The 20,390-nt window shown below is 46.2% G+C and overlaps 1 protein-coding gene across 2 annotated transcripts in view; it reads left to right on the plus strand.

Moving 5' to 3' along the window:
* Positions 1 to 340: 340 nt before the first annotated feature.
* ITGAV (integrin subunit alpha V) overlaps positions 341 to 20,390 on the plus strand; it is a 70,625-nt gene continuing 50,575 nt past the window's right edge. The window contains exons 1-3 of one of the 2 annotated variants that reach the window (XM_080927561.1): positions 341 to 778; positions 11,566 to 11,696; positions 19,560 to 19,651. In XM_080927561.1, coding sequence (XP_080783687.1) covers positions 594 to 778; positions 11,566 to 11,696; positions 19,560 to 19,651 — 408 coding nt within the window. In that variant the 5' untranslated portion in view covers positions 341 to 593. The remainder of the gene's footprint in view (positions 779 to 11,565; positions 11,697 to 19,559; positions 19,652 to 20,390) is intronic. The other variant, XM_080927562.1, reaches the window with a different exon arrangement.

Raw genomic sequence — 20,390 nt, forward strand, 5'->3', positions numbered from 1 at the left:
GGATAAAGCCCTCCGCATTCTTTAAACAAAAGTCGCTCAACTGTGCCTGGAGGAACCAGGGAACGAGGTGTGCCTGGCTCTCTTGATTGTCGCCAGCCACTTGGGCTGGAGGCGCGCTGCCACTGCCCCCCCCCCCCCTCAGTCCTTTGGATCTGGGCAGCAGTCCCGGGGCGGCCTCGGAGGACCGGCCGCCAGCGCGCACGGAAGTGCGCCTGGCCTTCTCCGGTGGGAGGCCACCGTGAGCGCGACTTCCTCTTTCGGCGGGGCGGCCCGGCCTCACGGGCTCCTCCTCCTCCTCCCCGGCCTCCTCCCCCAGCCGGGGCAGCTCGCCGCCCGGAGGTACGGCGCTCGCCCCGCCACTTCTCAGCGCGCGCGAGCCAGCGACCGAGCCGGAGTCCCGCGTCCGACCCCACGCCTCCTGGGTGGCCGCCCGGCTCCGCCGCGCGCCTCCCCGCAGCCCCGCCGCCCGTGACCGCGAGCGCTCAGACCCGCAAGGCAGTTCGGGCGAGCGCAGGCGGCGGGCCGCGGCCACCGCGCACCGGGACACGGACTGTGTTAGGCTTTCGGCCCTGCGCCCCGCGCGCACTCCGGCGATGGCTGCTCCGGGGCAGCTGCTGCTACGCCCTCGCCCGGGCGGACTCCTGCTCCTGCTGCCCGGCCTCCTGCTGCCCCTCGCTGGCACCTTCAACCTGGACGTCGAAAGCCCCGCCGAGTACGCTGGCCCCGAGGGAAGTTACTTCGGATTCGCCGTGGACTTCTTCGCGCCCAGCACGTCCTCGTAAGTGGCCGCGATTGAGTCCCCAGGCGCCCCCTCCCCCACTGCGCGCCCTCCCCCAGCCGGTCCGCACCCAGCCGCTGGCTCCGGGGTCCTCCCGGCCCCAATCCGGCCTACGCTATCCATCCAGAGGCTGGCCCGGGACCGGCGTGGATGAAACGTTTTTGGGGACCTAACCTGGCACTCAGCATCCACTTTCACTCTGTCCCCAACTTCTTCTGATTGGCTGGGGACAGTGGGAGAGAGCTTTGAAGGAGCTCTGTTGAACATCCTGGAAAAAGTAAGAAATCGGTACAGGCTCGTCCTGCGGGACTTTTGACCAGCTCTGTCATTCCGTGACTTGCTTCACTTGGTCCCAGAATTTTGTTTTTCCCCCGCACCAGTTAGCCTTTTCCTAGTGATTTTTGCTCTTTGAATCTAGCCCTTCTTCCCTTCGTTTGATATCCCCCCCCCCTGTCTCTCTCCCTCTCCCCGCCCCCTTTCGTTTTTTTTTTTTTTTTTTTTTTTTTTTTACACTCCTCTTCTAGACACTCGGTTGACTAAAGTGACCAAATTGTTGCACTAAATTGTACCAGACTGTGAGACCTTTGCGAGTCTGAGGTCCACCCGATGAATGGAATGCGTCACCGCTCCTTTCCTAGGACCACTATTCCTAGGTCATTGTTCAGACAGAATGAGGGTGTTTGCTGAGTTTTCATTCTGCAGGTCGCTTCAATACTGAAGAACTCAGCAGGTCACGCAGGCTTTCAAATTACCCACGTTCCGAGTAGCAACGTCCCTGAGGATTTGTCACTGTTATCTCTCTCTCTCTCTCTCTCTCTCTCTCTCTCTCTCTCTCTCTCTCTCTCTCTCTCTCTCTCTTCTCTCTCTCTCTCTCTCTCTGGATTAAAGTTGTCTTTGACTCAATGCTGGCGTCTTTCTCATCCCTACTAGTGTTAGAAAGCCTGATTTAATTGATGTTTATCATTTTTTCAAATAAGTGGTTCCTTTGGTTATTTCTTGGGCTAACAACACATTTTTCTTACTTCCCTCTCAAGATTTCGTTTTGGGGAAAGCATAACTTTTTTGGGTAGGTGATATAAGCTTCATTTGAAGGTGACCTAAGTGTTTGTCTGAGGTTGTTAGGGAAGTCTTCAGGATTTGTCACCGTTTCCCGGAACTGTGAGCACCGGTGGTACCAGTCCTTAAAGCACTAAGTAGCTTGGGTAGGATTGGCAAAAATCGACATGGTTTATGTAGGGCATGGCCAGATTCGCACTTGACAGTGCCATCTGCTAGGCCCGAGCTCACACTCTCCAAAATGAGAGAAGCACCAATTGCCGACTTGATCACTCTCGCAGTATTGATCTCCTTGTGATGTGCAGAGCTTGGGACCTCCCCAGGGCCCAGTCTCCGGAATCTGTGCTGTCCTCTGAGCTCCAGGCGCATCCACTCGATCTGATTGTTTTAGTAAGCTCACCATTTAAAAGTTTCTCCTTACCATGTAATTTTAAGTGCATGCTTTTTATATCACGGGCACATCCTTGAGATTGAGTTCTACAGAAAATTTCTGACCGAAAATACAGTCTTTGCCTTACATCAGGAATTAGCATTTAAATACTTCAGAGTTGATAGTGTTGATTATTAATTATTAATTATACTGCGATAATTAATTGCAAATGTTATTAATTCTTTTTACTGTTATTAATTTAGGGTTTTTTTTTCTTCTGTTAGTCTATGGCAAAGATTTAGTATCTGAGATACACGGCAGGAACATGGCAGGCTGGAAAGCGTGGCCAGCGGATATGCTATGAGCTCATACATTTACACGGTCTCTTGTTTACAGGAACTGGTACATGAGTTTTAATAGTAAGACAATGTAGAATTTGAGAGATTGCATGTTCTACACTGAAACAGTCACCAGTAACTTTGGTACCTACAGACCAGCCTAACATAAAAAAAGAAAGTAACAGGGGCTGGAGGGATGGCTCAGCGGTTAAGAACACTGACTGCCCTTCCAGAGGTCCTGAGTTCAATTCCCAGCAACCACATGGTGGCTCACAACCATCTGTAATGGGATCTGATGCCCTCTTCTGGTGTGTCTGAAGACAATTACAGTGTACTCATATACATAAAATAAATAAATCTTGAAAAAAGAAAAGCAACTTTGAGGTGTCCTTCCCCCAATATACCTAAACAAAAGTTTATATTTCCTGACTTTTTCAGATTAAATGAAGATTATTACAAAATTATACTTCATCTTGAAATAGAAAAAAAAAAAAAACCCTAAACAAACAAAATTCCAGATAGTGGTGGCACATGCTTAAATCCTAGCTCTCTGAAAGTAGAGGCAGGCGGATCTTTGAGTCCAGCCTGGTTTACAGAGAAAAATTCTGGGACAGCCAGGCCTATATAGAGAAACCCTGTCTTGAAAAACCATCCCACCTCATCTGCCAAACCCCAGCCAAACAAAATTATGCTTAGCCTTGTTAAAGGCACCCCTAAATTCAGCAAGCATTAGAGCCCACTGTACTTTTTATCATCATCAGTGGCATATATTGATATTTTTTCATTTCTTTCTTCTTTTCTTTGCGACAGCATTTCTCTGTGTACTCCTGGCTGCCCTGGGATACATTCTGTAGACCTCCAGCTCAGAAATCTGCCTGCCTGTGCCTCCCAAGTGCTGGGATTAAAGGCGTGCACCACCAAGCCTGGCTTATCATAAACCTTTAAAGGAAAACCATGTAATCAACGAGTTTCAAGTTCTTTATCTCCATTAGAAACACTTTCAGTAGTGTGATCAGTTAGCCCGAATTAGCCATGTAAGTTATATTTGCATCAAGAGATGTTGGTGGCACCTCCATTTCTATTAATGGAACCCTCCTTTCTCTGTTGCCCTGGAGATCTTTTCACATTCCTCCCTCTCGTTTTCTATTTTACTTCGTGTCTCCTACTACAGTCCTCTGAGATTAGTCACTGCTTAGTCACCAGGCAGAAGGACTTACAATCTCTTCCCTGTTAATGTTTCTTGGCTTCCAGTTTGCCTTCTGCTTCTTACTGGAGCCTCTCAGAGCGTCTTGAATTATTCTCCCTGTTATTTCCTGGCCAGACCTGTATAACATGTTACATGTTGCTACTGGTTTTATATTTCTGAAACTTTGTTTTTCTATCTCGATACTCTGTTGATAGATTCTGTGAGCAGTAGTTCCATTGGTGAGGAAATCCAGACCGGATTAAGGCCTCATGGAGGAAATTTTAAACATTTCCATGTTGTAACCATTGTCACAATACCTTAGAAAGTGACTAAAAGTGATAATGACCTGAAGTCCCAGCACTCAGGAGGCTGAGGCAGGAGAGGATTGTCACAAGTTTGAGGCCAGCCTGGGCTATATAGTAAGTTCCAAGATGGCTAGCTTTGGCTAAAGAGTGAGACCAGGTCTCAAAAACACACCCCCACCTCACTTTCCCCCGGTTTTTTTAGACTTGAATGTGACTGGTACTGTGTTGGTTAACTTTTCTCCTTCATAAATAATACATCTGGTTAAACTATGTAGTCTTTATTATTGGAAAGTAAATCTTAGGTTAGTTGCTTTGGGTTAAGATCATAGATTTGGGTGGATGTGATGTCGGATGCCTTAATTCCCATTCCTTAGGAGGCAGAGGCAGGGGAATGCCTGTGAGTTCCAGGGGAAAAATGTATGAAATGTGGTAGTTACTGTTTCCTTTTTACTTTACATAGCTGCTGATCTTGAAGCATTTGTTTGTTTGTAGAGCAAATCTGAAACTTGAATTACACCTCAACTATTTTATACACATTTCTTTTTATGTATATAAACAGTATTTATTTTCAGGAGTTGACATTGGTCACCCCAGAGCCAGCTACGTGTATGAAACATGCTTTATCTTGGAAAGGTCAGCGCTGAAGGAAGCCAAAGAACTTAGTTCATTTGGGAAGTTTGGAAATGTACTTGTCTTTGTCTGGCCAGCTGCCCCGCTTGGTAGCCAGACTTCCATTCTGCCAGGCAACTGCCCTTCCTGCTCTTCACTGGATGGAAGAATGCGGCTCAAGGGCGTCCTCATAGAGGGTCCGATGGTCTTGTCTCTCTCCCTTCTCCCGCTTCCCACCCCCGCCCAGACTGCTTTTTCCTTCCCATCTCTTGCTTTCTGTTTCTCTCTCTCTTCCTTCTTTTCCTGCTGCTTCTTACCGTCCTCCCACTTGTCGGCATCACGTGAACAGCACACTCCTTTCTGGAGTCCTGAGGAGGCCTAAGTACAAATAAACTGAGCTGCCACATAGTGCTAGTGAAGGTGTGGCTCCTGGTCATGCTCTTAAGCGAACTGTTTTGGAGTGGCACAGCGTCAGCAAGGAGAAGGTTGAAGGCATGTTGGGTCTCTATGTTGCTTAGCTTCCAAATATACATGCTCTTCAGCAAGGTCTTTCCAGCCTCATGCAAGCTAGAGCTGGCTCGCCATTTGTCTGCTGGACCAGGACATGGTGTGAGCCAGCTTCCCTGCCCTTTGCTTTTCCTTTTTTACTTTGAGTTAATTGCTGGAGCATTAAAGGCTCTTCGTGAAGGAAAGAGAAGCTCCTTTAAAAGCACACTTTAAATTACTTCTTATTTCATTAGGAAATTATTAATTATCTCAACTGGTGTTTTGATGGCATCATTGAGTACTGTTTGGAAGCTTTCAGACATTGTCTGTTTTCATTTATCTAAGGCCACCTGGAAAAGGACTTAAGTAAGGACAGAGCATCGCACTGTTCTAGCTGACTTGCCTTGTAAGTGCCCCCTCCTGTTTGCACTGGGTGGTGCAGCTTGTCACACCGCAGACAACGTGTCTGTCGCCTCTTTGACGACACTTGGACTGCTGCAGGGAGTCGGGAGATTGTCTTAGTGGACGTTTAAGTAACATTACTTGCTTTTTATAAAGTGTTTCATTGATTGGCCTTTTTTTTTTTAGCATAAATAACTTTTTTAGTCCTTAATTATTCTTTTTCTTCTTGTTGTTCTTGTTCTTCTTTTCTTCTCCTCTTCCTCATCCTGCTCCCCTCTTCCCTTTCCTCCTCCTCCTGCTCCCCCTTTTCCCTTTCCTCCTCCTCCTGATCCCCCTCTTCCCTTTCCTCCTCCTCCTGCTCCCCCTCTTCCCTTTCCTCCTCCTCCTGCTCCCCCTCTTCCCTTCCCTCCTCCTCCTGCTCCCCCTCTTCCCTTTCCTCCTCCTCCTGCTCCCCCTCTTCCCTTCCCTCCTACTCCTGCTCCCCCTCTTCCCTTCCCTCCTCCTCCTGCTCCTGCTCTGCTTTCTAACTGTGGCCTTCCTATGCCTGCCCAAGTTCTGAAATAATGCTCCCTCTGAGTCCGAGTGGCGCACGCCCTACACGGTCCTCTTTCCCAGAGTTCTGCCGCCCCATGCTCTCTGTCCAGAAGTGTCACCTTACTATTCTGTCTTGCTATAGGTCATAGACTTTATTTTCAACCAATCTGATGTGTCTTAGGTAGGCAAGGAAGGACGGAGACACACTTTCACAAAGTGTACAAAATCATCACTCTTTAACACCATGTTCACCACCACCTCTTCTTCTTCCTTCTCTTCCTCCTCCTCTTCTTGGTCTTCCTGTGTAGCTCAGGCTATCCTGTCACTCACTCTGTAGACCAGGCTGGCCTCTAACTCAAAGATCTGCCTGCCTCTGCCTGCCTAGTGCTGGGATAAAAAGTATATATCATGGCTGCCTGCCCAGCTTCCTTAGTTTTCTTAGCATCTTTTTACCACCCTGTGCCTTACAGTCTATGGGAATATTTACTTAGTGTTTTTATATATAACTTCCTTTTAAGATTCTTTACTTTTTCCAAATCTCTATTCATCTCTTTTAAGACACTTAAGTCTCTTAAAAGTAACTTATTTTATACAAATATCACAGTGATATTTGTATAAAAAAAGCCAATTTCTTGTATTTTTAAGCTTTCATTGTTTTTAATCATTAACCTGGGATTAGGTGCTGACAGTTCTCAGACGTTCCTTCTTTATTATTCTTCTGTTTATGCATTTCACCAGTGGGCAAGACTGCGCAGGAAGGGACGTGTAGGGGAGCTGTTGAACATCAATATCAGCTCTTCTAATTACCATCATTTCATGCCTGTGATGTGCGGTTAGGCTGGTGAAAGCAGCAGCCTGGCTCCTGGACTCCTTGCAAGCACTCGGGCTGTGTGCTGCCAACAGTGACATTTTTATTCAGTGCCTCTCCTACTGTGCCTGCCAGAGATAGTCCCCTAATCACCGATGAGCGCTCACTGTTTTACAAAAGGCCAAGCCAAGAAGATAATATCCGAAGTACAAAATTACATGGAATTGCTACATAAGGAGATTATCTTAGGGATAATTTAAGTGATCGAACGATTAGGAAAGTATATCTGTGACCCGAGAGTTGACGGAGTACTTTTGAAACGACGTATTGGTGTGCAGTTAGTGTAAGACAGAAACCTATGGCTAAGGAATGTGTTGCTACCTGCTCAGGCAGAAGAGTGAGTTAGAGCCCCACATTCAAATAAGCACTTCCTCATAAGTAATGAATAGTTTTGAAAAAATAAATTATAGAAAGCTCCGAAAAGAAGATACTCCAGAAGCGAGTTGCTTGTGGGTGTCAAGGCAAATCTGGGAACCAGCTCTTCCGACTCGGAACCTCATTGGTCCAGCTCTTCCAACTCGGAACCTCATTGGTCCAGCTCTTCCGACTCAAAACCTCATTGGTCCAGCTCTTCCGACTCAAAACCTCATTGGTCCAGCTCTTCCGACTCGGAACCTCATTGGTCCACACACCGAGGGCTCATCTCCATCTGTGCTCTCATGGCCACTTTAAGAACTCCCAGGTCGCACTTGTGAGGTCTGCCCACCGCAGAGACACGCACTACGACTCTCTTACCTGCTGGCCGCCCTCGGGGGCAACTCCTCTCCTAGCGCCAAAGGCATCAAGAAAATACTAGACAGCATGGGCATCGAGGCGGACGATGACCGTCTCAACAAGGTCACAGTGAGCTGAATGGGAAAAACACTGAGGACGTCAGCGCTCAGGATGTTGGCAAGCTGGCCAGTGTGCCTGCTGGTGGGGCTGTGGCTGTTTCTGCTGCCCCTGCTCTGCAGCTCCTGCTGGTTCTGCCCCCCCCCCCCCCCACCCCGCGGCAGAGAAGGAGTCTGGGATTTGGCTCGTTTGATTAAATTCCTGCTCCCCTGAAAATAAAGCCTTTTTATATATCTTGGGGTGGGGGAGAACTCCGAAGGAAGGAACCAAGTCCTCTTCAAGGTGCAGACTTTGACAAGCAGAGCATAGGTGGCCCCAAGTAACCAGATCGCTGACTCCTTTATGACTCGGCCTCCTCCTGAAGCCAGAGAAAAGGGCAGAGCATGGCGGACACGGGATACGGTCACCGCCTTTAAGCCCGAAGGCTGGGTTAGGGGAAGGGATGCGTGCTAGACTTGGCAGCCTCATATGGAGGGAGAAGGACCTCGCCCCCTCCATCCCCCGTGGAAGGACAGCATCCTACGGAGACTTAGTCTCTGTGTCAGTTCCGCTTCTGTTGCTGTGTTAAAACTGCAGCTTAGAAAACAAAGGGGAAAGCTCCTTTGGGCTCACGGTTCGGAGGTGTAGTCCGGGGAGCTGCAGAGGTGTGGTGGCAGATCGCTGGAGCAAGAAGCTGAGCGATCACATTTTCCACTACTAACTCAAAGTAGAGTGAACTGGTGTGGGGTGAAGCTATATACTCTCAAGTCCCTTCCCTCCATATTCATCCTTCAGCAAGTCTACGTTTCTAAGTTTCCATAACTGCCCCAAATTTCGCCGCTGACTGGGGTCTAAGTGTGAGAATACCAGCGCCGGTCACTGGCCTTTCCCACTCAAACCACTGAGCTTTTGTCTCAGTTCCCAGCACTGGAAAATCACAGCCCATGGACCACATCTCCCCACTGCCTGTCTGTGTAAATAAAGTTTTATTAGAACCCCAGAAGAAAAGCAACACAGTGGCCTGAATCATTCTCTTTCTCAGAGCACATTGGAAATATTTTAGATAAGAACGAACGTTTATGGTTTCTCCCTCCACCACACCGTCCCAGTTTAAAAATAATATATTTTTTTTTTAAGTGAGGGTTTCAGGTGGCTCAGGCTGGCTCTGAACTTGTCACATAGCATTATGTAACCAAGGTTGGCTTTGAACTTCGGATGCTCCTATCTCCTGTATAAAGCGGTTAAGGGCTTGTGCCATCACACCTGACTAGTACTAGGGATTGGATTTAGGACTTTTTTGTTTTGTTTGTTTTTTCAAGCCAGGAGAAGCACGGCTATCACACGAGCTGCATCTCCTGCTCGCTTTGCCTGGATTTGTGGCGCTAGAGACCCAGCCCCAGGCATTCATTGGTCCTGTGTCGCTCAGCCCCACGCACCAAACTTGTGGCTACATCTTTTATCTTGTAGGTGATACAAATCTCACACTCAACCCTGTTTTTTCCCCTGTGAAAAAAAGATTCTTGCTGAGTGAAGACAAAGCTGACTCCTTACTCAGAACCCTCCCCGTGGCGGGACAGAGCCAGCGCTGGTGTGTTACTGCTGCCAAACATGACTACATAGATTTATTAAACAGGGCGTGGCTTGCTTTGGAGTTTAATTTGGATTTTGGACGTGTGGGTTTCAAGATAAGTAAAGGATACTTTATTTCCCGGCAGTCCACACAGTGGCTCTCTTGTGATCCAGTCGAGATCTGACTGGTACTACCCAGAGCAAGTGAGGTCGAACTGACTGAAAAAATCACAGTAGTGCACTTTATGTGTCGGTTTGTAGTTCTAAGTTACACTTAGTCAACTTAAGCGACTTGTGTAGCCAGATGGATGGTGGTCCCCTGCCTCCGTCTACCAGCTCTTTGCACACCCGTTTTTTTGATGCTACTAAATTAAATCTGTCAGTTCCTTGAAAAGCAAGATGGAAAGTTCCATTTTCTTCCTTCTTCCTCAAAGCTTACTCTGTCTGTCTGTCCTTTCTCCCAACTCCTCCTGGGTACAATCTCCATTTTGTGTTGGCACTTACGGAGGTGTCTCACAGACAGAGGGAGGGGACAGACTACAAACTGAGTTCATGTTTTTCTGGGATCTGCCTTCCTCTCCCCTACTGGCTTGACCTGAGAATGAGGCGTTCTCCATGTCTGTGTTCATTAGGTGCTGTCTCTCCTGTTCCTTCCACTCAGTCTGTCTCAACTCTTTCTCCATCTCCCTTGGCTGATGGAGCTCACCGCCCCCTCCCTGAGCTATGTTTCTTTGTTCCATTTTTTTTTTCTTTAATTCTCCAAAGTCAAGAAAGTCTTTTCTAAGGTGTTAAATGGAGCTGAGGTAAAACTGGGACTTCATGATTTAGCTTTTGCCAGGCCCAGGCTGTTATTTTGGGCCACTCCTAGCTTGCTCTCTCTACTTCGCAATAACACTTGTTCCTCCTGTCTGGGACACTGACTTCTTTCCTACCCAGGATCATTACGCAGTGGCAGTGTATAAGGTGTCCCACCCCCCTCTTCACCTTCTTTCTCACCTCCCTCCCTCCCTCCCTCCTACATCGACCTCCTAGACGCTCTCCCTAAGCAGGTTCCTCTCAATTCTGTGCTATCTGCAGGCATCATTTCCTTGAGTATCTCTAAATGATCTCCCTCTCCGTTCCCCTGAGGAACTCCTTGCCCTCCATTCCTTGAGGTAACTTTCCTTTATCTGAGGAAGGTCTGCCCTCTTTACCTCCAAGACACCTCTCTTGGCCAATTGCTTGTGTCCTTTGTTTGCTGGCTTGGCTGTCTGTGGAGAGGACAGTGTCTAGACCAGGCATCTTCGGTGCTAGAACCGAGCCTGGTGCAGCAAATATGTTCCAGCTCTGCATTATTATTTTTTGAATGAGAAGGAAACAAAGTTAGCTAGGAGTGGTGGTGCACGTGGCTTTTATCTCAGTGCTTGGAGGCAGAGACTGGGCGAATCTTGTGAGCTCAGAAAGGATAGTCATGGGGCTGGAGAGGTGGCTCAGTGGTTAGAGCACTGACTGCTCTTCCAGAGGTCCTGAGTTCAAATCCCAGCAACCACTCTTCTGGTGTGTCTGAAGACAGCTACAGTGTACTTATATATAATAAATAAATATTTAAAAAAAGGACAGCCATATGTTGAATGAAACCTTGTTTAAAAATGAAACTTAAGGAAGAAAGTACATTGTGTGTTGTGTGTGTGCATACGTGAGTGTGTGCGTGTTCGTGAAAACTGGTGAGTATGAGGACAGTTTTCAGGAGTTAGTTTTCTTTTTCTGCCACATAGTTTCTGGGAATTGAACTCAGGTCTTTAGCCTTGGCCACAGTCACGTTTACTACCTCAGGGATCCAAGAAGCTGTATGTACTTAAAATGTGTAGTTTGGGGTTAGGAGATGGCTCAGTGGTTAAGAGCACTGGCTGTTCTTTTAGGAGACCCAGATTCAATCCCCAGCACCTACAAGTAGCTCACAAGCATTGTCCCTCCCAGGGCATTAGTAAACACTGTCCTCTGAACTCGTGGGTGCAGGTATACATGCTGTGTATAGACACACATGCAGGCGAAACCCTCATGCATGGAAAATAAATAAGTCTTAAAAAAAATAAGATGTACACTTTGGATAATGTGCATTTTTAAGTGAATGCAAGAGAAATTATCTCATGGTGGGGAAATTATGCCATCCAAAGGTCATTTTTAAAAGTATTTGTGGATAATATCAAAAGAATGTTTAGTTATAAATATTACACTTCGTGTCATTTGAAATATCACCTGGCTTTTGTTTTTCTAGCAGGATGTTTCTCCTGGTGGGAGCTCCAAAAGCAAACACAACCCAGCCTGGGATTGTAGAAGGAGGGCAAGTTCTTAAGTGTGACTGCTCAGCCAGCCGAAGGTGCCAGCCCATTGAGTTTGATTCAACAGGTAAACCTTGATTTATGCCATTTGGCTGGTTGGTGGGTTTTGGAGACAGGGTGTCACTGTGTATCCTTGACTAGCCTGGAGCTCGTTTTGTGGATCAGGCTGGCATTGAACTCACACAACCTTCTGACGGCAGTGACTGAAGACTTGTGGCACCACACCTGTCTCATTTTATCCTTTTTCCTGTCTTGTTTTTTATTTTTATTTTAGTATAACAGCAGGGCTGGAGAGATGGCTCTTGCAGAGGAGCGGGGTTCAGTTCCCAGGACCCACTTGGCAGCTGGCAAGCATATGTAACAGCATTTCTGGGGGATCCAGCCCCACTTCTGGCTCCAAAGGCACTGGTCCCGAACATGGCACACATACACATAAATAAAAGTAAATACATCCTTTTAAAAGAGACATCTGGGAGACATCATCACCCCACAGGGAGACTTATCTATATAAATGATCAGTGCGTGTTTGCTGCCGCAGTTCTGTGTCTCTCCAGGTGTCTTCCAGCCGCAACTCACACTGTCAATATGTGGACATTCTGGGAAAATGTATTAAAATACGTCTACATCTCTTCTGGGAACAGGGAGCTCTCACGAGCAGGAGAGATTTCTGTTTTACTGTGAACCAAAGTGAGGCAGGGCTCACAAACTACTGCCGATTATGTCTCGATTCGTCAATGACTCGTCAATGGTTCATCAATGATTCTCCATCAGTCAATGCTTGGTGCAATGCCAAAAACAAAAACAAAAGTTGAATCATCTTGACTAGATTTAGGTGACAAAATATTCATAAGCACATTTTTATTTAAAGTGTATTGGAAATTTATATTGTGTTATAGAAGGTGGAGGCAGGGTAATTTTATTCTTGGAACAAATTTTAATGTCAGTCAAGGTGGTGGCAGTACAAAGAACTTAACCTAAGGAAGAAAAAAGTATCCAGACTCATATACATTTATGCGGACATATTCTTATTTATATATACATATATATGTATATATAATATATGTGTATATATGTATATGTATATATGTGTGTGTGTGTATAAAAGTTTGGGGAGAGGCTGAAGAGATGACTCAGCAATTCTGAGCCCTTGTTATTTTCGGGAGGTCTTGGGTTTGGTTTGCAGCATCCACATGGTAGTTCACAGCCGTCTGTAACTGCAGCTCCAGGGGCTCTGATGCCCTCTTATGAGCTCTTTGGGTATGAGGCGTGCACGTGGCACATGCGTACCCGTGCGCTTACTCTGTACAGCGTAGCGCGGAGAGCCCATGCGGCAAGCTGGTAGAGTGCTGCTTCTGTTTAGTGTTCAAGCCAATACCAGTTCCCTTTGCTGGTGTCAGAAGCTCTCTTAGCCCTGGTTTCTGTCTTTTTTGTCGGTGGAGACTGAACTCAGAATCTGTGTGTGAAAAACATGACCACTGAGCTTTTCCTTCAGCCCTAGATGTCTTTCAACAACACAGGTTTCTTACGGTCAGTCCTAGAAGATAGCGATGTATCTGTGACGGATCTCACTGGACTAAAGTCAAGTGAGCAGCCCTATTCCTCTTCGAGCCAGTAGTGTGGGACCTGAAGCTCCTGGCTTCTCTCAGCTACAGCCAGCAGTGTTCACCCGATTCAGTGCTGCCTCGCTCAGGGCGATGATTGTCCTGGCTCCTCTTGGACACACCCAGATGTTTTCGGGCCACGTGGCTGATCACACCTGCCGAGTCTTTTATGGCTTGTGACTTTCTGTATTACTTAGGAAGATTCTGGGAAGGAGGACATACATCTCTGTTGGAGTGGTGGTGTTCTGTTGTCTGTGTCTGTGTCTGTTGTCTATGTCTGTGAGTGGACTTCGTAGACAGCAACGTACGTACCATACCAGGAAAGCATAGGTAACCACAGAAAGGAATTACAAGCAAGGAAAGAAATGAAGAGAATTGTGGCCGTTAAGTGAATTTACGTTATAATCTCTGTTACTCTGACTTTGGGCAATACCCCTTGATTGCCATGTGTTTTCCTTTTCCAAGGAAGCAAATGTTACGAACAGAAGGATGGCTGCCCAGTGTTATTTATGAAAAGAATCTTTTCCAGCTGGAGGTGGTCTCACACGCCTCTTCCTCCAGCCCTGTGGTTGGCAGCGGCAGGATGGTCACGGGGCACTTTGGACGCCAGACTAGCTTCGGGTCCAGTGAGAGACTGTCTCCTGGGAATAAGGCAGACAGCGATAAAGGAGGATCCCAGGCTTCTGGCGTCTGCATCCACACATAGGAGAGCATTTATACCACGCCCCACTCCCTCCCCTTCCAGAACATAGGCTGTCGATCTCCACTGGGGAAGAAACAGTCGCCTCTTATCTTAGAAATGCAGGCTTGACTACAACCTTATGAACAGTGTCTTTTAAAGGTAGAAGGATCTAACTCCATCCAGGAGAAGGTCAGATGTAGGATTCCCCTTTCACCCTGAGCATCCTGCTATGGCAACATTCAAGCATGTTTCTAGAAAGTTTCAGCCGAAGGCAGCAGACAAGCCTGGCCATGCAGACTCTCATCCAGAAGAATGCTGTAAGGTTATTTCCCGACACATTCCTAGGCTTTGCTTTAAATAACAGATGTAAAAATGACCTACACTTCAGCTCATTGAAGCTAAAATACTTAGACTCTGTAACATCTTTCTGGAAGTTTAGATATGCCTAGATTGTGTACTTATAGTAGCCTTATAAAATTAAAAAGATAAAGCAAATGAGACATGGTGTTCTTTTGTTACAACATGAATTTAGACTAAAGATTTTTTTTTAAATATACAGTCATCTCCTGACAGAACCAGTCATCTCCTGGTTCAGAATTCAGTGATTGGAGGTCTGGTAAACACCTTAGGAATACATAAATTTGTCTAGTTCTCTTATCGATTAACATATAGCTAACAATGTCTTATTTAGTATCTGTACTATTTGACCAACCAGTTTCACGTGGCCCTTTACATCCTAGTTCTCATGGTCTGATCCGGCTCACGCCCACTCTTTGAAGACTGGGGTTGATTTTGTTCTGTATTTTTTCTCTTTAACTCTCCAGTGAAGGGATTCTGTTTGAAACTGTGGCTCTCAGATCGTTTCCTCCCCAACACTAGCAGGAAACAATCAAGCATTGAGAGCAAGCAGTGCTGCTCACACAGGCCTGTGTTCTTTGTGCTGAGATCCTGCAGAACCTCCAAGATGGCTTCGGGACGAAGGGGGAGAGTCTGAATAACTAAATAGACAATGCTGGGACCCAGAACAGTGAGCTCCAGCCTGTTTCTTCCACATACACTTTGCTGACTCTTCTTGTTTGTCTTTAGAGGATAGCTGTCTCAGGTAAACAGTGTTTCTAGAGAGTTCTGTGGAAATTAGTAGCAACATGCACCTTTAGTAGGGGCACTCATAGAGTATGAGAGGGAGGGACATACACTAACTAGGTCAGCAGAGGCCGCGGGTCTCACTGCTGCATTTAATGAATGGATTCACCAATGGATTTAATTAAGTCATCAAAGGACTTTCTGCCTCTGACCTTGTAAATGTCACATAAATAACAGCTTCTACTGAGATGTTTTCTTCTTTTCAATTTTATTTCTTAGTAATATCTGAGTTGAAGTTGTATTTTGGGTAAAAACCTGTTTGAGGAGGTTTTTGAAGTATTCGTTTTACTCAAAGATTAATACGGAATGACATTGTTTTAACAGCTCAGTTTAGCAAACAAAACCCAACAAGGACCTAAGTCATCTAGTTCTTCATAGAACTCATATAACGCTTGCTCTCTTATTTCTTTTTAATATTTCAAATTTCCCTTTTAAAAAGAGCAGCATAATCTTGTCCAAAAGATGTTCTTCAGTCATAAAAAGAAGAGACAAACACTTAGTTTTAGGGTAACAGGGTATCTTCATCTTAAAATTCAGTCTTATGTTGATGGTATTTTAGCTCCCCAGTGAGTTGAAGCCTGCATGTCTAGCTTGCGAATACTTGAGAGAAGACTACAGAAATAAGCATTAGATACTCACACCGACGGGGTGCTCTTGTCATAGCTTCTGCCCTGAGGCATTTCCTCCTGGGAGTTTGGTGGGGTGCAAAAAACACATTTTTGGAATCTTGCATAAAAAGAGTGTTTGATTTTCAAGTCTCTAGTGATTTGCCTCATGATTATATTTATTTAATTTGTTTTAAGATAGGATTTCTCTGTGTAGGCCTGGCTGTCTTGGAACTTGATTTATTATCAGGCTAGCCTTGAACTCAAGGAGATCTGCCTGTTTCTGCCTCCCAAAGTGCTAGAACTAAAAGTGTGCCATTATACATCGTCCTTCTCTGAAGTTTGTTTGGTGATATGAGCCAGTTGTCCAAAACACTGGAGGTAAAAAACAAGCAGCATTTCTTTCAGCCCTGGAATCCCTGGTCTGCGTTTTATTTCATTCTTAAGAGTGGCAACACACAGCAGTCTGGGCGTTCCGGCGCAGGGACAGCAGGACTTCGGTGACTTCGGGGGCTGTGACTCAAAATATTTACTTCCCTCATTCGTTCCAGAGTGGCTGCCAGTCCCTGCCAGGTCCTGAATGAGCCGCCTGTGGGTTTGTTTGGAGAGCGGCCTTTCCTTGCTTTCTCCCGCCCACTTTATTCTCGCTTCCTTTCAGTGGAGCCACAGTCTGCCGTGGACTGAGGTATTTTCAGACTGGGGCGCTTAGCGAAGACAAACTTCCTTCCCAGCAAGTTTCTTGAAAAGATGACGGTCTGCAGTTGTGGCTGTCGAAGCGGGAGACAGTTGAAGTAGTAGATGGTGGGTGCGTGCGTGCCTCTCTCTGTGTGTGTGTGTGTGTGTGTGTGTGTGTGTGTGTGTGTGTGTTTATGAGGATGGACTGAACTTTGGGTGTCAGTATAGGCTAGCGCACATACCAGTAGTGGTGGAATCGGACATTTAGTGAAGACTCATTTTATGTCTCTGAGCATTTTGCCTGTGTGGATTTCTGGGCACCATGTGTGCATTTCCTGCAGAGAAGTTAAACCATTGGGTCCCCTAGAACTGAAGATACACATGGTTGCCACCCGCCATGTGGCTGCTAGGAATCAAACTGGATTCTCTGGAGGAGCAGCTAGTGCTTTAAACTCTGAGCCATCTCTCCAGCTTTTGAACTGGAAAAACCAAACCTACGGTGCTTTAAGGCATGGCCATTGATTCTGAGCTGTTTTGGAACAACCCCTTGTGCTACTCCATTCCCCTAAGGTAGCAGTTTTCAGTTGAGACCCCTTTGGCACCTTTATCTCGAGAAGTCATTACAATTCAAAGCAGTAGCAGAATTACAGTTATGAAGTAGCAGCGAAGCAATTTTATGTCTGGGGCGGGCGGTGGGGTGGGGGTGGGGTCACCACAACATGAGGAGCTGTGTTGAAGAGTCTCAGGCTTAGGAAGGTTGAGGACCAACCATATTAAAGGGTCGTAGGGTCAGGAAAGTTGAGCACCACTGTCCTAAGGAAACCAGGCCTTCTGATATCTAATTTAACTTCTTTTTTTTTTTTTTTTTGAAGACAAGTTCTACATGCTGGAACAGGCAGGTTTACTTGCCCCGGTGTCCTGAGTGCTGGTATTACAGGCTTGTAGCACAATGCCTGCCTTAAATTAGGTTTTAAAATTTCTGTTTACATCCAAAACACATCGTCTGATGTCTGATGCTTTAAAAACAAAACATAACAAAACAAAAAACCTCTGTCGGCTGTTCATTTGCTCCTAGTAGGTGGTAAATAGGTTCTCATGTGGGAAAGAACTATAGATTTAAACTGGTGATTCATATAAGACCAAAGTATGCGAGCATTTTCTGTGACTTTTCTAGCTTACATTAATCTTGATATCCTCAGAGACAAGTCCTTGAGAGGCATTATGGCGGGAAGTATTCTTTTTTCTTCTTTCTTTTTGGGTGGTGGTGGTACATGATTTTAATCCCAGCCCTGGGGGGGCAGAGACAAGCAGATCTCTGAGTTTGAGGCCAGCCTGGTCTACAGATCGAGTTCCAGGACAGCCAGGGCTACACAGAGAAACCTTATCTCAGCAACAAAACAAACAGGATTCCAACCTCCCTCCCTCCCTCCCTTTATTTTTATAACCCTATAATATACTTTAAATGTCACAACAAGAATACAGACACTTGGGGACACACCATGGGCCGTCCACAACAGCGGGTGCTTCCCACCCCCACAGTGAGCTGCACAGAGGCATCTGCATCTTGGGAACCAGACAGGAGAGATCGGTGCAGTGGGAAAATGCGCAGGAGGAAGACTGCCATGGTTGTAGGAAAGCCTCCCTTTACACGTGTGATTCATTGTCGAGAAAGCGAGCTGAGAAGACTCCTTGAAGTACTCTGGTAGCAGGAGGGCAGGTCTTCGCCAGGAGGTCCAGTCGGTGCCAGTGTGCCTCTTGTGCTTGGGCTTGCAGGAACTGTTCCTCCTTTGCTGTCCCCCTCGAATCTCCATGTGGCTTCACTCCCACACAGCTTTCTGGAAGTTATAGCTTCCACCTCGAAGAAGGCTGCTGGGCTTGGTCATCCTCAGTAGTGGTTGCTGACAAACACCCAGAAGAAGGGCTGCAATCTCCCTGGGTGTGGTCATGGTCATCAAAACGGGCATCTCTTGGGGCTTTGGTAGAAGTATATCTGTTAGAATAATAGTCGGTAGTGGGCCATGCTCTCAGAGGAGTTACCACCTTAACTTAGCCATGGCCCCGTCCTTGACCCCAGTGACAAGTTTCCCACGTGTGGGGAAGAACACATGCATTTGACTCAAGCTTGTATATGATTTTGTAAATCAGTCTGAAGTAGCCCTTCACTAGAAACAGAAAGAGATACGGAGGATTCACTAAACTATTATGTGGCTATGAAATGGGCTATTGTACAGTGTTCAAAATGGTACCAGAGATCTACCCTCCCTGATGATTGTTTGGAGGGAAAATATGTATTTTAGTAATGATTTTAGTGTATCTTAGATACTTGGTTTGGAATACCTGTTCATGGATGAAGACATGCTTTATACTCATGGAAACATTGTTTAGGAGAGAAGCCAAAATGCCAACAGGTCTGTCTTTACATACAGCTTTATTTCCCTACCCACTGGCCCTCATAGGGACGTCCTGTGTTCTGACCTTCATACCTGTCTTTATGATATGGCAGGAATGCCTGGGGACATAACAGGTGGTCACAGCGTTTGCTGTTGTTCAACAACTTAGATAACCGGAAGCCTGGCTTCTGATGGCTTCTCCACATCTGGCATAGAATTGATGTTAATTAACAGTACACCTGAGACGCTAACACACTTTTTTCTTTTTAAAATTTTAATATGATGTGCATTGGTGTTTGCCTGAGTGTGTGTCTGTGCACCCTGTGTGTACAGGGATCCAGAAGAGGGTATCCTGGGGCTGGAGTTTCGGATGATGGTCAGTTGCCAAGTGGGTCCCAGGAAGCTCCAGCTTTCTGCAAGAGCAGGAAGGACTTCTAACGACTGAGCCATCTCTCTAGCCCCACACACTTCCTGGTTAGCTAATATCCTAAGCCGTGTAAAGTACAGGAGATTAATCACTGCAATGCAGGCAAAGTGTCTGACCAATTGAAGGAACACTTGTCTGTCTGTCTGTTTGTTTGTTTTTTGTTTTTTCAAGGCGTGATCACAGTCTGTAGCCCTGGCTGTCCTAGAATTCACTTGTAGACTCGGTGGGCTTTGACTCACAAAATCTGCCTGCCTCTGCCTCCAGAGTGCTGGAACTAAGTAAGAGCTATACCCCTGCCCAGCACAGAGGTACATTATTCTGAACCTGGCCAGACAGAAATGAATTGTCCTGTTCTGAGAACAGTCTTGATGTGTTTCTAACCACATACACGCACTTTTCTTTTCTAGGCAATCGAGATTATGCCAAAGATGACCCACTAGAGTTTAAGTCTCACCAGTGGTTTGGAGCCTCCGTGAGGTCAAAGCAGGATAAAATCTTGGTAAGTCTTTAGGAACTACCTCAGCTGGGAGGGGGGGTTACATGGAGCACAGGACGTTTTGTATGTGAAATTCGGTCTGGCCATTGGTATAGGCCTTGATGGAAGGCTGTCACTCTTCCCAGGCCTCGGCTCCTTCCACCCCACCCCCGCCCCCATCGCTACTCTCCTGCTCCGTTTCATACTCTTCGTCTGTTTCTCCTTTTCTTCTGTCAGCCACACTGTGCCTTTGGCTACCCACAGGCTTTCATACCTTTTTAAAAACTCCAAACAACCCTCTAGTCTTTCTTGTCTTCTGCTCCACTCCCGTTCCTCTGGTTAAACAGCTGTTTAACCCGAACCGTCTCCATGTTGCCCCAGCAACTGAGACAGGCGTGAGATGGGCAGATTACTAAAAATTTACTGTACGTCATTTTTAAAAGAAATGTATGTTGCCATGATTTCTTTTTGTAAATACTTAATCTTTTATCTTTCTTGCACCCCCCCCCCGTGCTGTTAAAGTCAATTTCTGTTGTCTCACATACCTTTGTTAAAAAAATATTTACCTATTTATTATAACTAAGTACACTGTGCCTGTCTTCAGACACACCAGAAGAGGGCATCAGATCCCATTACAGATGGTTGTGATCCATCATGTGGCTGCTGGGATTTGAACTCAGGACCTCTGGTAGAGCAGTCAATGCTTTTAACTACTGAGCTTTCTCTCCAGCCCCCACATACCTTTTATTTACTTGATTATATT

This window comes from Micromys minutus (assembly GCF_963924665.1).
Source record: "Micromys minutus genome assembly, chromosome: 13".
NCBI classification, from domain to species: Eukaryota; Metazoa; Chordata; class Mammalia; order Rodentia; family Muridae; genus Micromys; species Micromys minutus.